The 13,442-nt window shown below is 29.3% G+C and overlaps 1 protein-coding gene across 1 annotated transcript; it reads right to left on the reverse strand.

The window, feature by feature from the left end:
- Window positions 1-11,129: 11,129 nt before the first annotated feature.
- Window positions 11,130-12,588, reverse strand: LOC118045332 (cysteine proteinase inhibitor A). The gene is made up of 3 exons (XM_035053925.2): window positions 12,414-12,588; window positions 12,113-12,320; window positions 11,130-11,331 (listed from the first exon to the last, which is right to left on the reverse strand). Exons 1-2 carry the CDS (start codon window positions 12,513-12,515, stop codon window positions 12,117-12,119), a joined length of 306 nt encoding a protein of 101 aa, XP_034909816.1. The 5' UTR covers window positions 12,516-12,588; the 3' UTR covers window positions 11,130-11,331; window positions 12,113-12,116.
- Window positions 12,589-13,442: the final 854 nt, after the last annotated feature.

Here is a 13,442-nt window from a genome sequence, read left to right on the forward strand (position 1 = left end):
TAGATCCATAATTCATTAATTTATGATTTTGAATTGAAGGTGATGCATGTCATTATATATAAAGCCTCACTAATGCAGGACCATATATATATGGTTTTAGATGACTCTCTTGTACATATCTTCTTAGCAAGTGATTTTAGAGATGGATGTTTAATTGGATACAATGAATTATGGCATGTATTTGTATAGCTAATGACTCATATTATTCAAGACAAGTTATGGAAACACTATGGATTGACTTGCTGTCTCGTGATAAAGTGAATGGCTAGTTGGTCTCTTTAATGAAGTGATATTTAAAAAAGTATTTTTGAAAAAATTTGAAAGGTTTTTATTTTTTTCATCGCTTTAAATTATTTAGTATTTTTATATTGTTTTGATGTGCTGATATTAAAATTAATTTTTTTTAAAAAAAATATTATTTTAATACATTTTTAAATAAAAAACACTTTGAAAAATAATTATTACCACAGTCATAAACACCTTCTACAACATGGCTCTTAAATTACGAGGTAAGGCATAAACTTCTAGATAAGTATGTTCTTATATGAGCATTGAGCTCGTGGTGGTGCTATTGATAACACTATTTGATTACATGTATGCATAGCTTAAAAAATTTAATAAATCAAAAAGTTTATAAGTACATGTAATCAAATAAATTAAGAATTATGTACACTATTAAATAGATAAATAAATCATTAATGACACCTAAAAATAAAATTTGAAAATTCAAAAGATAGATGTAAATCAAGATATTTAATCTTGAAAAATATGACATTTACCTGATAATATTTGCTAATTAATCAAACGATAATAGAAATAGACAAATATATTGAATTGATTGAATAAAATAAAAAGAAATAAGAAATAATATGTAAGGTTATACATATTAAAAATAGCATCTGAAAATAAATGTTTGTTATTTTCAAAAACATAGTTTATCTGTACAAAAGATAAAAACAAAAACATAGATGAATCAGAAAAACCTCTCTGAAAATTAAATGCATAACCAAAATATCAATATTATTAAAAGATTCTCTCTAAACAAAATAAAAGAGAGAAGTGGTATTAATGTAAATATAATTAAGTTTTTTTTAAAAAAAAAAAACATCAATTGAAATTAAAAAAAATAGGGAAAAAAAGAGTCAGGCCAACCCGCATGGCCCTTTTAACCAGAGCCTACGTGCGAGCCTACAAAGGCAAGCTTGCATGATTGATCCCCTTTTTTCAATCTACGCTCAGGGCGAATGATATGTTGTCCGCCTCTTAAGAAAAAAAAAAACAGAAGACGCGTCGCTTGTTTTGTCCAAATTTCAGCTACTGTGGTGACTAGAAAATCAGGACCTATGTTCTTTTAATCTAAAAAACCGTTTTTCAACTCATTTTGATCCAAAACACCTTAAAAACCATGATAAACCTCTTCATGCCTCAAAAAAACCCAAAAATAACCCAAAAAACTGAACTCAACTCAAAACTAAAAATCAACCCGAGCTCAAATATGTTTTTTCATAAACTTTTAAGGTGCAAAAACACCTACTATAAACTCCCCTCATCAAATGGAATAATTTGACACAAAAACCTTCTATTTTGGTGGCTTAAATCGATACCAATGACAAGTTTCTCTATATACCACTAGAATCTAGCGACCCTTCTCTCTCAATCAGGGATCAAAAAATAACAAAAATAAACCCCTGTATCAAAATGGATTTGGAACAATTTTAAGAAACCAAAATTGTATAATTTTCGTAATTGTTTAAGTTGGATGACCAAAGTATATTTTTTCAAAACTTATGGTACGCCACCTGTGGTTGCTGTGTTTTTCATTTTCGATCTCCCCTTTTCCAATTACACCCTTTCATAAGAATTTAGAATCAATTGCTCTTTAAATAAGACTAAATCATCCAAAAACAAAGTTTGAGAGTCAAGTTAAAAAAATATTACACAAAGACAAAAACATAGTGAAAATCCAACATGTTTTGGAGTATAGTATAATGTAAGTGGCTAATATATTGCATTAGTGAGAAGTAGAAAAGAATGATGATTATAAACATAATTAACCCTTAACCAATTAGTTTGGGTTTTTTGAATTGAAATTGTTGTTCATCATTATATATATATATATATATATATATATATTAACTATTTTATTTTTTTATTGAATACAAAATAATAGTAAGATAATTAATATTAATATGAATACTAGAAACTCAATGTATAATTTATGAAAAATTAGATTTTTTACTTGATAAATAATAAATATTATATGTATATTAAAAACTTTGACCCACCAGTACCCTCTTTTTAGTTTTAGGGTGTGCTTAGGATTGTGGTAATAATAGCAATTTAAAGTGTTTTTCACTTATAAATGAATTAAAATAAAATTATTTTATTTTTTAAAAAATTATTTTTGATATCATCATATCAAAACGATTTAAAAATAAAAAATATATATTTTTAACAAAAAAAAAATTAAAATTTAAAGAAATATCATTGTATTTCCAAACACACTCTAATGGGTACATAAAAAGCTCCTTGCTAAAAAAATTCTATAAATCAGTAGAGACGTTAAAGGACCACGCCTACCCAATAATTATGGAGTAGAGGAGGATTATTAATGTGGACGTCGTTTACATTATCAATCTACTAACATTAATGTGGTGATTTCATAGATTCTCAAGAATTCAAGATAGATAATACAGAGACGGCGAACGTGAATTGCATGTGTTTCTGATTATCCACATGTTAAACGATACTCTTAATTCATTCCATTGTACAAAGAGTAACCATGTAATTAATATCTGTAGCCGTCCCAGCTCCCGGAATATGTACTTAGTCGAACAATTAATAACTTCTTATTTCAAGTTATATTATATTACGTTCAGAATATACCAAAAGGCATGGCTTAATTAATGTGGATTTGCACGGTTAACACCCACATATAATAATATTGTGGACTTACTGTTATTTTTCTAATAATTTATTTTGTTCCTCAAACTTTTATTTTGTGTGGTTTGAACCTAATTAAATGTCAATTGCTTTTGATTTCTTAGTCAATAATAAAATTAAAAGATGAGGGGCCAAAATGAAAATGACATCAAATATAGATGGTATGCCAAAGATTGCATGACAAATACATGTAAGTACTCGATCTTTTAAAATAACATAATTTATATAATCTAGATCCCTTTAATTTATTTATTTTTAAATCAGTTTTGATACACAATTTCATTTGTTTTATTTTTCAATCACTAGTTAGAGAGGGGAGAGAAAGGCGGTTGTCAAATTCCAGCAGTGAGAAAAAAAGTCACCGGTCACTCCATTTTTTACCATTAAAATTGATTTTTTTTTTTTTTTGATCCACGGGTTGTAGGAGATGAGAGGTACTTCATGATGATTGTTTGAAGCCTCAATATATTTCGCATAAAAAACCATATCAAAACCGGTAAAGCCAAAGTTAACATAGTTTAATTTCGGTTTTTTGGGCTATTGTTTAGGTATTTGAAGTTGATGGAATGGTTTGTGGTTGTTATAAGGGTGATGATTAAGTGTTTTTGGGTTGAAATGGCTTAAAATTGGGTTTCTTTTACCAAAAGAGCCAATGACCCGATTTTTTAGCCACCATTGTGGTGGCCAGAATCTAGCAGACAACCTGTCACCTGCTTATTTTTTATTCAGAAAAAAATTGCTCGCCTCTTTAAAAATAAAAATAAAAAATAAACCTAGGTACACCAATACTTTTGGATCAAGCACGTTGGGTTATAGGCTCGCGAGTTTGGGCTCTTTTGGCTCTCTTTTTTAAAATTGGATATAAATTTAAAGGGAAAAATTTATTGAACCCAATTGAGTTTGGTCTAAGTCACAAGTTTAACAAGTAAAGTCACAATACCTGGGCCATTATTATTTTCTGATATCACTTTTTTTTAACTGAAATATTACAATATTTGTTTTTAATTTATGTTTCAATTAATATCCCTTATTTGTGATTATGTTTTTCATATTTAACCTTTTTTTGTTAGAGATTGTTTTTTGATAGTGTTGTGCATATTTAATTTTTGAAAATATTATTCTAATTTATCTATAATTTTTTTTATCTTTTGTATACAAGAATTTATTTTTTAAAATAAAAAAATATTTATTTTTAGATAATATTTTTAATATGTTAAATCTTGCATAATATTTTTCACTTTTATTTTATTTAATCAATTTAATATGTGTATATATTCTTAATATCATTTGATTGAATAAAAAATAATTTTAATAAAGAATTCAGTTAGCACAACCGGATAAATATTCTATATTGTAAAATTAATTATTTTGATATATATATATATCTTTTGATTTTTTTTAATTCTATATTTAGTTATCGTTAATAAAAAAATTTCTTGTTTATTAACACATATAGTTATCGTTTTATTTGATTGTATGTATGTATAAATTTTTTAATTTATATTTAAAACTTTTTTATATATAAAAACACTTCTAAAAAAAACCTGCATGTATAATATTTTTTATATATTTAACCCACGGCTAATCATAGGTAAAGTACCTAGTATACTCTAATTCTCATTGTTCTACGTTTCGGCTTTGGTTTATTTGAAATGGATGATGATGAGTCGGATAACAAGAGATTATCGGTGGATCCTTACACACAATTTGTTGTGTATTTCATCGGCGTCTTCGAAAAGTAATGTTTTTTTACAAAAGTGTTGACAGAATATTAGATTAATTGGTTTTCTAGTATTTGATTATTTTATTCGAAATCTTAATGCAAAATCTTGACCTAATGACTTGGATAGTGAGGGAAAAAAATCACATATTGAAGTTGGGTTTCACAATTAAGTTGTTTTAATTTTTTTATTTATTTAAAATAAGTAGGATTGGTCTCTCTAGTTTCTAGTAATATAATGTGTATTCTGTTCGTGAAATTCAAACTATTCGTTTGAATATTAACAAATAAGTTTTAATCCAACAAGTTAGTGTGGGTGATCAAAAAAAAAATTAATTGGTAGGCTTGATTTTTGTGCAAAACAATCTAAAAATTATTAATTTCAAAAACATGATGTATCATGTCATTTGTAAGTAAAGGGAGCAATATCTCAAAACAATATGAAAAGTAACATCTAGTAGTAGGGAATAATTGCTTTTGTTCCACGTCAAGTAGTTCGTGAATTATTTTTTCTAAGTTTTGTAATATTATAAATAAATAAATTGAAAAATAATTTATAGTGTTTGGTTATATTAAATAATATAAGTTGAAAAATAATTTATTAATATTTTATTTCTTTTAAATTTATTATATAAAAAAAAAAGATTTAGTCAAAACCCTTTCTCCAAGGGTTAGCAGTCGCACCAACCCAAAGACGCTATGTCAAAACCATTAAAGCCTCACAAGCCAGCTGAGAGACAGTGGGTTCAATAAAAAGCTTCTTGCTAGAGCTAGCCCAACTCATAATGGTTTGGCTCAACGTGTTGGGACTGGTTTTCGTTGGATTGACATCTTCATTGTTCTTTAAATACCAGGCTAACAAAGAATGATTCTACACAATTTTTCAAAACTAGCTGGTCCTTGATGCCTTCAAATAAAGCAAAAGGACTGGACTTGTATTTATAACCTTCTACCAATCTACTAGACCAAAATCAAAACTACAAAAGAGATTGATTTCTACAAGGTTTATTTTTAACAAGGACTGGACTTTTGGCTTTGTTTTATTAACTATTTTTTTCTGCTTCCAATTCATGCCAGGTTCAATTTTCATACTCACTCCATTTCGAATTGTTACACATATAGGTGATGTTGGTAGCTTTGTAGATTTTATTTGCAACCTGGAGCAAAACCTAAACTCGGATTCAAAGATAGAGTCGATGGGGCTTTGACTGGATTAATTGTTGGCAAACTTGTTACCAAAAGGAATAGTATTGGGTTTTTCAAAACACATATATACAATAAAAACTGTAAATTTAAAAAAAAATCAGAAGTCTTAAGGATTTTGTTAGACAAATCATATGTTGTTTTGGGTTTATGCAAAAATTATTTGAAAATCAAATGTTTCTTTTGACTTTGAATATTTGCTTCAAAGCTAGGTTATCACAAACTACAAGTTATCCAAATGTTTGGCCTCTAATAGTAATTCATACAAATCACCAATAAGAAATCTCCTAAATCTTTTTAGGATAGAGGGATTGTTATACCTTAGAGTGCTAGTTTTTTTCTTTTGTGTTTTAGGTATTTACGTAGTGTACTTTACGCACCTTTAGAAAATAAGAGGTATAGCTTTCTATTTAAATAAACCTAAAAACCCTATAAATGATAAAAATATCAATTTGACCCTTAAATAATAGTACATATATTATTTTAAGCTAATTTTATAAATTTATTCAATTAAGTCCTTACTTGATTGTTTTTAGGTTTAAAATTATAATCACATGTATTAATTACATTCTAGTTCTTAATTTATAAAATTTATTTAAATGATGTCACAATTGATTAATTATGTCATTTCAATTTTTGATCAATGATTTTTATGTGTGTGACCCATTAGGTTCTCTAATAAATTGACCCAAATATAAATCATAATCCTAAATAAAATAGGATTAAAATTTTTAATTTATTATCAATTCAACAATTGATTGATTTATATTTAAAGATCAAGTACAATGTCTAACAATATGTCATGATCCTCCAAATATTAATTATAAAGTCATAAGTGGTTTGACTTAACCTTTCAATGACTAGTTTCTCGATGTAATTATTATTCTTTTATCAACAATATTTTGATTTAGACATTATAGCATAGAGTATGTCTACAATGTCAAATCATGTTTTTCCTCGACACCATAATCATTGATTCTTTGAATAAGATTTGAAACTTTTTTTCAAATCTCATTCCACCTTACGCAAGGATTTACAATCAATACTATTTGAAAACATGTGAAATATTTTTCTCAATTCACTTAGGGTGATGAATCCTCTCTTAATTGCATAAATATTTAAGTTTAATAGGCAATTAGAGACTTGATTGAAGAAATTCAAAACCAATGACCAAATTGTAAAAGGCATAAGACTTCAGGAACTAAAATCAGAAAAATCAGAGGCCAACTTGAAGACAAATGAATGTTTGATAGTCAATTGAAAGTAGATTTGCATAAATCATAAACGAAGGATCGAATTGGAAAAGGCATTGAACTTTAGGGCTGATAATTGAGTTTGACAAGGGTGGAATTGCATGAAATTAAAAGTTAGGAGGCAATTACGGGTGAAATTAAAATAAATTAGAAGAACAGGGACTAAATTGAAGTTTTTCAAGTCCTAAATTAAAAACCCTAATTTTTAGGGTTTAACCTAGACGACGCATCACTCATATTTAATAAATAGATTGAATGACACATCATTTGACCACTATTCATCTTCTTATCTAACAGTTTTGCCTGATTGATTTGGCATCTTCAAACGAATGAATGTGAAACTACAAACCTCCAAATAGAGCAAGGTTAAATCCAATTAAAAAGTGTGCACCCCTCCACCAACTTTAAATGGTCTCCAACGCTGATGACATCGGAGTTGTCCAACGAGGCTTCAAAACTACTCATCTCAGTCAGTTATGACTATGATACCCACTATGCAAAAACTTTTTTTTTTTTTATGTTCACACTTCAAAACTTCTCAAAGGGTTCTTATCAAGGGCTGAAAACCTTTCTCTCAAGATCAAAAGGTTAGAAATAGCTCATTTCCTCCAAATTTAGCAAAACCATTAAGAACCCCTAAAAACCAAAACCACAATTGCAAAACCAACCTAGTACAAAGCTTCAACTATTAAGCTATGTCCAAAACCCTCTCATTTTGATCAGAGACCTAAGCATTGATCAATTATGTTCAATATTTGATTGAACTAAAAAACAAAACCTAGCAAAACCTAATAAATACTCCCTGAAAAATAAAGAGGAGGAATGAGAAGAAAAAAAAGAGAGGAGAAAAAGCCTATCCTTGGAGTTCATTAGTAATCAAGTTTATGGCTTGACGTCATCTAGAAGTTAGGAGGATAAGTTAAAGGTTGAGAAAAAGTTGTTTTTTTAGGAAGGAAGTAACCATTCTAAGCCTTAAGTAGGTATAATTGACCACTAACCTAGTAAGTGATGTTTATGAGGAACACCTCTAGCTTGTTTTACATGTTTAACGATGTTTTTGAGCTTCTTTTAATGTTATAATATTTTTAGTTTTAGTTTTAGTTAATATGTAAAAGTTTGTTTTTTCTTTTTCTTTTTTAATCTTGCTTTGAGTTGTTGTTAGTGTTACTGGATGCTACGAAAATATATTTGTGACTTCCTTTGATAAAATAATATAGTTTTGGAATCTGCCAAAATTAGCAGTAGGTATTTGATGTCTTTTTAGGGCTTGTTGATGCATGTTCTTGGTTTTTGATCTTGTTCGAGTCTTTGAAGTGCTAAAGTGTCAATTTTGAATCCAACATTGTAAAATATGCTTGTCGTTTAGCTTTGGCAATTTTAAAGATTAGAATATCATGTATGTTTAGTATGATTTGTTATTTTTTGTTATTTTTTTTTAGTCAAACGTATGTAACTATGGCAATATGGTTTGTGTGAACAAAAAAAGCTTAATTTAGGGGCCTAAAAGGTTGGTTCTAGGTTTGACAGTAGGCTGAGAAATTCTCTAGGTTTTAGGGTTCGAGTTCTTCATGTTCTTTCCAGTAACGTTGCCTTGCCTTTATGATTTGTGCTAATTTGATACATTTCCTTACACTAAACACTTTAGGGAACTTGATTATTCAATAATCTAGGGTTAATTTGCATCAATAACTTTTTTTTATGAGTTTTAATCTTAGGATTTCGATTTTGGTTTTGATTTTGGTATTAAAGCCTATTTTGGCCAAATTGCTTTATTGAATGATCATCATTGATTTTTTAGGCTTGATTATGATTCAGTGATTGATTTCCAACATATCTATATCTTTGGATTGTTCATATTGGGTCTAGTTTAAGAGTCACGTTGTTAGGTTCACTTTGAATGTTCTTCATTTGTTCATCATGATCTTCTCAAGAATGTTGCTTTAACTATATGATCATTAACCAATAATCTATAGTTCTTTTGCATTTATAACTTACTTCAGTGTTTTAATAATAGGATTTTGATTCTGGAATGAAATCTTTTGTGACCAAATTGTGAAGATTTAATGATAATCAAAGTGAATGAACTCTTAATTATTGATCCTTAAATGATTTCCAACCTTTCTGTGCTTTTTATTTCATGAAATCTTATCTAGATTAGAGTTTATGTTGTTGGAACAGGTTCCAATGTTCATTGGTAATCTTCGTATTCTTTTTTTTTTTTTCTAGGTTTTGATTTGTTTTGACAAAAAAAAAAATTGACTTTTTGTGTTTTTGCAAGTTTGATTCATTTTGGGTTCTAGTTTAGGTTCTTGTTTGTTTTTTGAATTAAACCAATGATCTTTTGTTCAGTTTATAGTCGAACCAAAGGTTTCGAGTCAACCTAATCAAGTCAAAGTTAGGTCAAATGTTCAAACCCTGTTTGGTTTGCAATTGTTTTGATAAAAAGAATTTGGGCTTAAAGGCATGTTTGGCAAACAAGCTCATAAGCATGTTTTGACAATTTTGTTTTAAATAAAAATAAACGTTTCCCAAACAATGCCTAAAAAAATAAAAAATAAAAAAGTTGAAATAAAAAAAATGCGTATGGAAAGAAAATCCTTGAAATTATTTGAGCATTTAAAAAAAAATCTAAAGTATTTTGGTATGTTTAAAAAAAAAATGTTGCATGGATTTTACAACAAGTTTGTAAAATTTAAAAGGATTTTGACCTATACTTTAAAAATATTAAAAACTTATTTTTGACAAGAAAATATATTATTGATTTTTAATATAAGAATAAAAAACCTACACAATGATAATATTATTAAGAATAATAATTTATTATTACTAACTTTTAATACAAGGATAGAAAAACTTATATGAGGTTAATATTTAAAATATTATTAAGAATAATACAGTCCATTAACTTATAATATAAAAATAAAAAACTATAAAGAGTCTTGTTTAAAATATTATTTGAAATGATGGAATAATTAAAATTTTCAAGTTTTTCTTGAAGAAAACATATATTTCATCTTTTCAGACCACCGGACCACGTTCCAGACCAGTTTTTTATGTCTTTGATTAAGATATATTCACCATTTCTAATTTTTACTTTGGAAATAGCAGTTTTTTCGATCACCTTGCAAAGCTTCCGATTATTTGTGATATGGTTTGTGAAACCATTACCAATCAGCCAAGAGTCACTAAAACCATTGCTTGTTGCAACAAACAACCGTTCCTAATATGCGGATCGTCAGAACTTCAGGGAAACAACACATTTTTATCCCAATCACATTAATATGCGGATCTCGAGTGAGACCATGAGCACTTGATCATATCTGGGTTGGTTAAAGTTGCAGGATGTTCTAGTTATTGTGACTGTTTGGAGTACCACCAGTAATTCACGGTTGTGTTTTTCTTTGTCAATGAGCTGCGTCGACGGTGTAGGTTTCAGGTTCGAACCTCTCCTAAATTAGCCTCCCCCAGCACAGCTATGGCAGCTGGTTTCTTGAATAAATCTTGCCAAATATTTATGTTATTCACATCTGGTGTCGATTCATGCTGTTGTCAATGTCATGTTAAACTAAGAATCTTACATCACAGATAGTTTGCTAGACATATTCCATGATCAAGTCTCCATTATATGCATTTCAATGGCTTCGATTATTGCCCATTGAAATTATCTACTCAACTTCTGTCGCTGTTCAATTGTTTGAGAATCCAGATTTGAAACCGCGTGGAGGAATGCATTATCCGATGGTGAGATATATGGGAAAGTTTAGATTGAATCAAATATTGACAAGGACTTGAAAACATATACTACAATTCAATGCCAAAGCAACAATCTTTGCTTTCATGCATGCAAACAAGGAAGAAGTTTCTCATTGAGTTCTTAGACTGTACTGTACAGAACTTCCATAACTTATAAAACCATACTTCCACTTATCACCGTCCTCAATATATAGCAGTGATGAAGTCCTAATCCATACAGAGGGAATAGGGAAGATTTACAGGGGTAATCAAGGGAAAATCAAGAAAATAGCCAACATAGATATATACACATTCATGAATATGCAATATTCAATCAAATCTGGAGTAACATCTTCCAGATACATGTTCAGAAAATAGTATTTGCCTTACATCACAAGGAAATCTATTCACGTTATTATCTACTTTTATATATTTTGAACACCAACTCCAAGCGTAGCAAACTATACAGTCTCCAGTCACCTGAATCAAAAAGGCTTCGTCAGTACTCAAATAAAAGCTGGCATCATCATGCTTGACGTCGATGCCATTGAACCAACAATATTTTAGCTACTTTACACCATCGATGGTTTTCTGAAACAATGACGTAACTTAAAGGGTAAAGTGTAGACTACAAGATGCCAGGATAAGAAAATTGATATAAACTAGAATAAGAAATAATGAATAGGGTTATAATATATGTGAAACATTTCACAACTAAACGGTCTTGTGCCTCTCCAGAGAAGGATTTGGTGAATGAATCACTATTTATTTTTTTGTTTAGATGCCAATTTATATGATAAATGTTTGCGACGAATCACTATTTCAAATTCAATTAGACAAGATCCACTTGAAGAACACCACTACCTAGAGTTGCAGTCGAAAAACCACCGCCCAATGACCAATGCATATGTAAGCTTGCAAACCAAACAGACACTTGTAAACTTAACGAGTGGGTTAAGTTTTACTCTTGTCATTCAAGGAATTGGGAGAAAAAAAAAACAAATAAAAGTAAAATGCTTTCTTCACTAATATTTCCTCTCTGTAGGCTTTCATTTTGAATAGACGTTAAAGATAATCCTGCCACAAGAAACCCAATCGAATAAAACAGAATCTGAGTGGATTTTGCAAAAGACATCCAACCAAAAACTCATCTCAACATGTTGTTCTAACTCCAAAAACAAGGTGCATCACTTGATATACAGCTATGAGTTGACAGCGTAATAATTCATTAAAGAAATCAAATGCAGTTAATTACATATACCTAGCTAGGCGCTAGAATCACAAGGAGCATCCGCAACAAGCTTGAACTCCTGAACCTCCTTAAAATTCAACCATGGCTTCACCCACACCTTGGCTTCATACACTTTCTTGTGACCCCCGTCAGTTACCTCAAAGGTAATATAATAAACTGTCCCAGCCACCACCTGCTGCTTTGCATTCAACACCTTCTTGAACTCCAGCATCGAATTCTGCACAAAAACAAGCATCGGATCAAATTGAATAAAACAACAATACTTCAAAAATAATGTATTCAGCTAAATTTTTGAATTTCAAGAAAGAACATGTTTCTTGTTGTAGTCATCAACAGCAAAACGAGCAAGACTGTCGATTTCAAGACTGTTAGCTGATCCTTCCACCTCCGTAATACCACCTACTGTTGCCATTTCGTTCTGTCTTTCTTTCTGGGAGTCTCTGCTTTTGATGTCAAGAAAAGAGAGGAAGACGAAGATGTTTTTGGAAATTCATTGGAGTGGATTGGAGGGCTTTATATTAAAAAAATAAATTAGATTAAAATCGTTATCTTGTTTGACTTTATTCATCGATGTCGATGGTTTAGTCAATGTTGGCGCACCGTTTCCATAGACGAACAGTTGGCGCACACGGATAATTAACTACTTCGGTTCATTCCCAACGAATATTCTCTATTCTAATCTATTCTAATACCGGCTAATTAATTACGTGTTGATTGTAAAACTAGTAGTTATTCAAAGACAAATGAGATATCATTACTACAACCAGTGCCGTGTTTTACGAGCATATGTCTTAATTGTTAAGAAGGTAATCCAAACTTCCAATTTCAACGTAGAAAAAATAACAATACATGAGATGCATGGAAAATAATTGTTATATTACTATGTTATTTCATCCATTACGTGGAAAGATCCAGTCAACCTAATGTACTAGGTATTACTTACCAACACGTTTAGAACAATGTTTCATAAAAATTTGGACAAAAAAGTTTTATTTAAAATTATTTTTTTATGTTTTTAAATAGTTTTGATATGTTTATATCAAAAAATTAAAAATTTAAAAAAAATTATTTTGATACATTTCCAAACAAAAAAACATTTTAAAAAGTAACCACTACAACAATATCAAACACTAAAATAGCTGAAAGCAACTTTAATGTTCAAGTTGATTTGAACATTGAAGTTGATCCTCCTTTTCTTTCCTTCTTTCTTTTTTTTTTCTTTCAATTTCTTTTTTAATTTCTTGGTCGTCTAAGTTACTTTTGGATCAGCCAAGTAGACCAAGTTACATCGAGTAACTCCTATATGATTTAATTTTAGATGCAAACGAGGCAATGAGAA

Source organism: Populus alba, chromosome 1 (assembly GCF_005239225.2).
Source record: "Populus alba chromosome 1, ASM523922v2, whole genome shotgun sequence".
NCBI classification, from domain to species: domain Eukaryota; kingdom Viridiplantae; phylum Streptophyta; class Magnoliopsida; order Malpighiales; family Salicaceae; genus Populus; species Populus alba.

Excerpts from the sequence above, each read along its gene's own strand:
- LOC118045332 (XM_035053925.2), bottom strand. The coding sequence starts at position 12,515 with ATGGCAACAGTAGGTGGTATTACGGAGGTGGAAGGATCAGCTAACAGT. Across the intron at positions 12,321-12,413 it reads ATGACTACAACAAGAAACAT|AATTCGATGCTGGAGTTCAA; the intron begins GTTCTTTCTTGA and ends GTTTTTGTGCAG.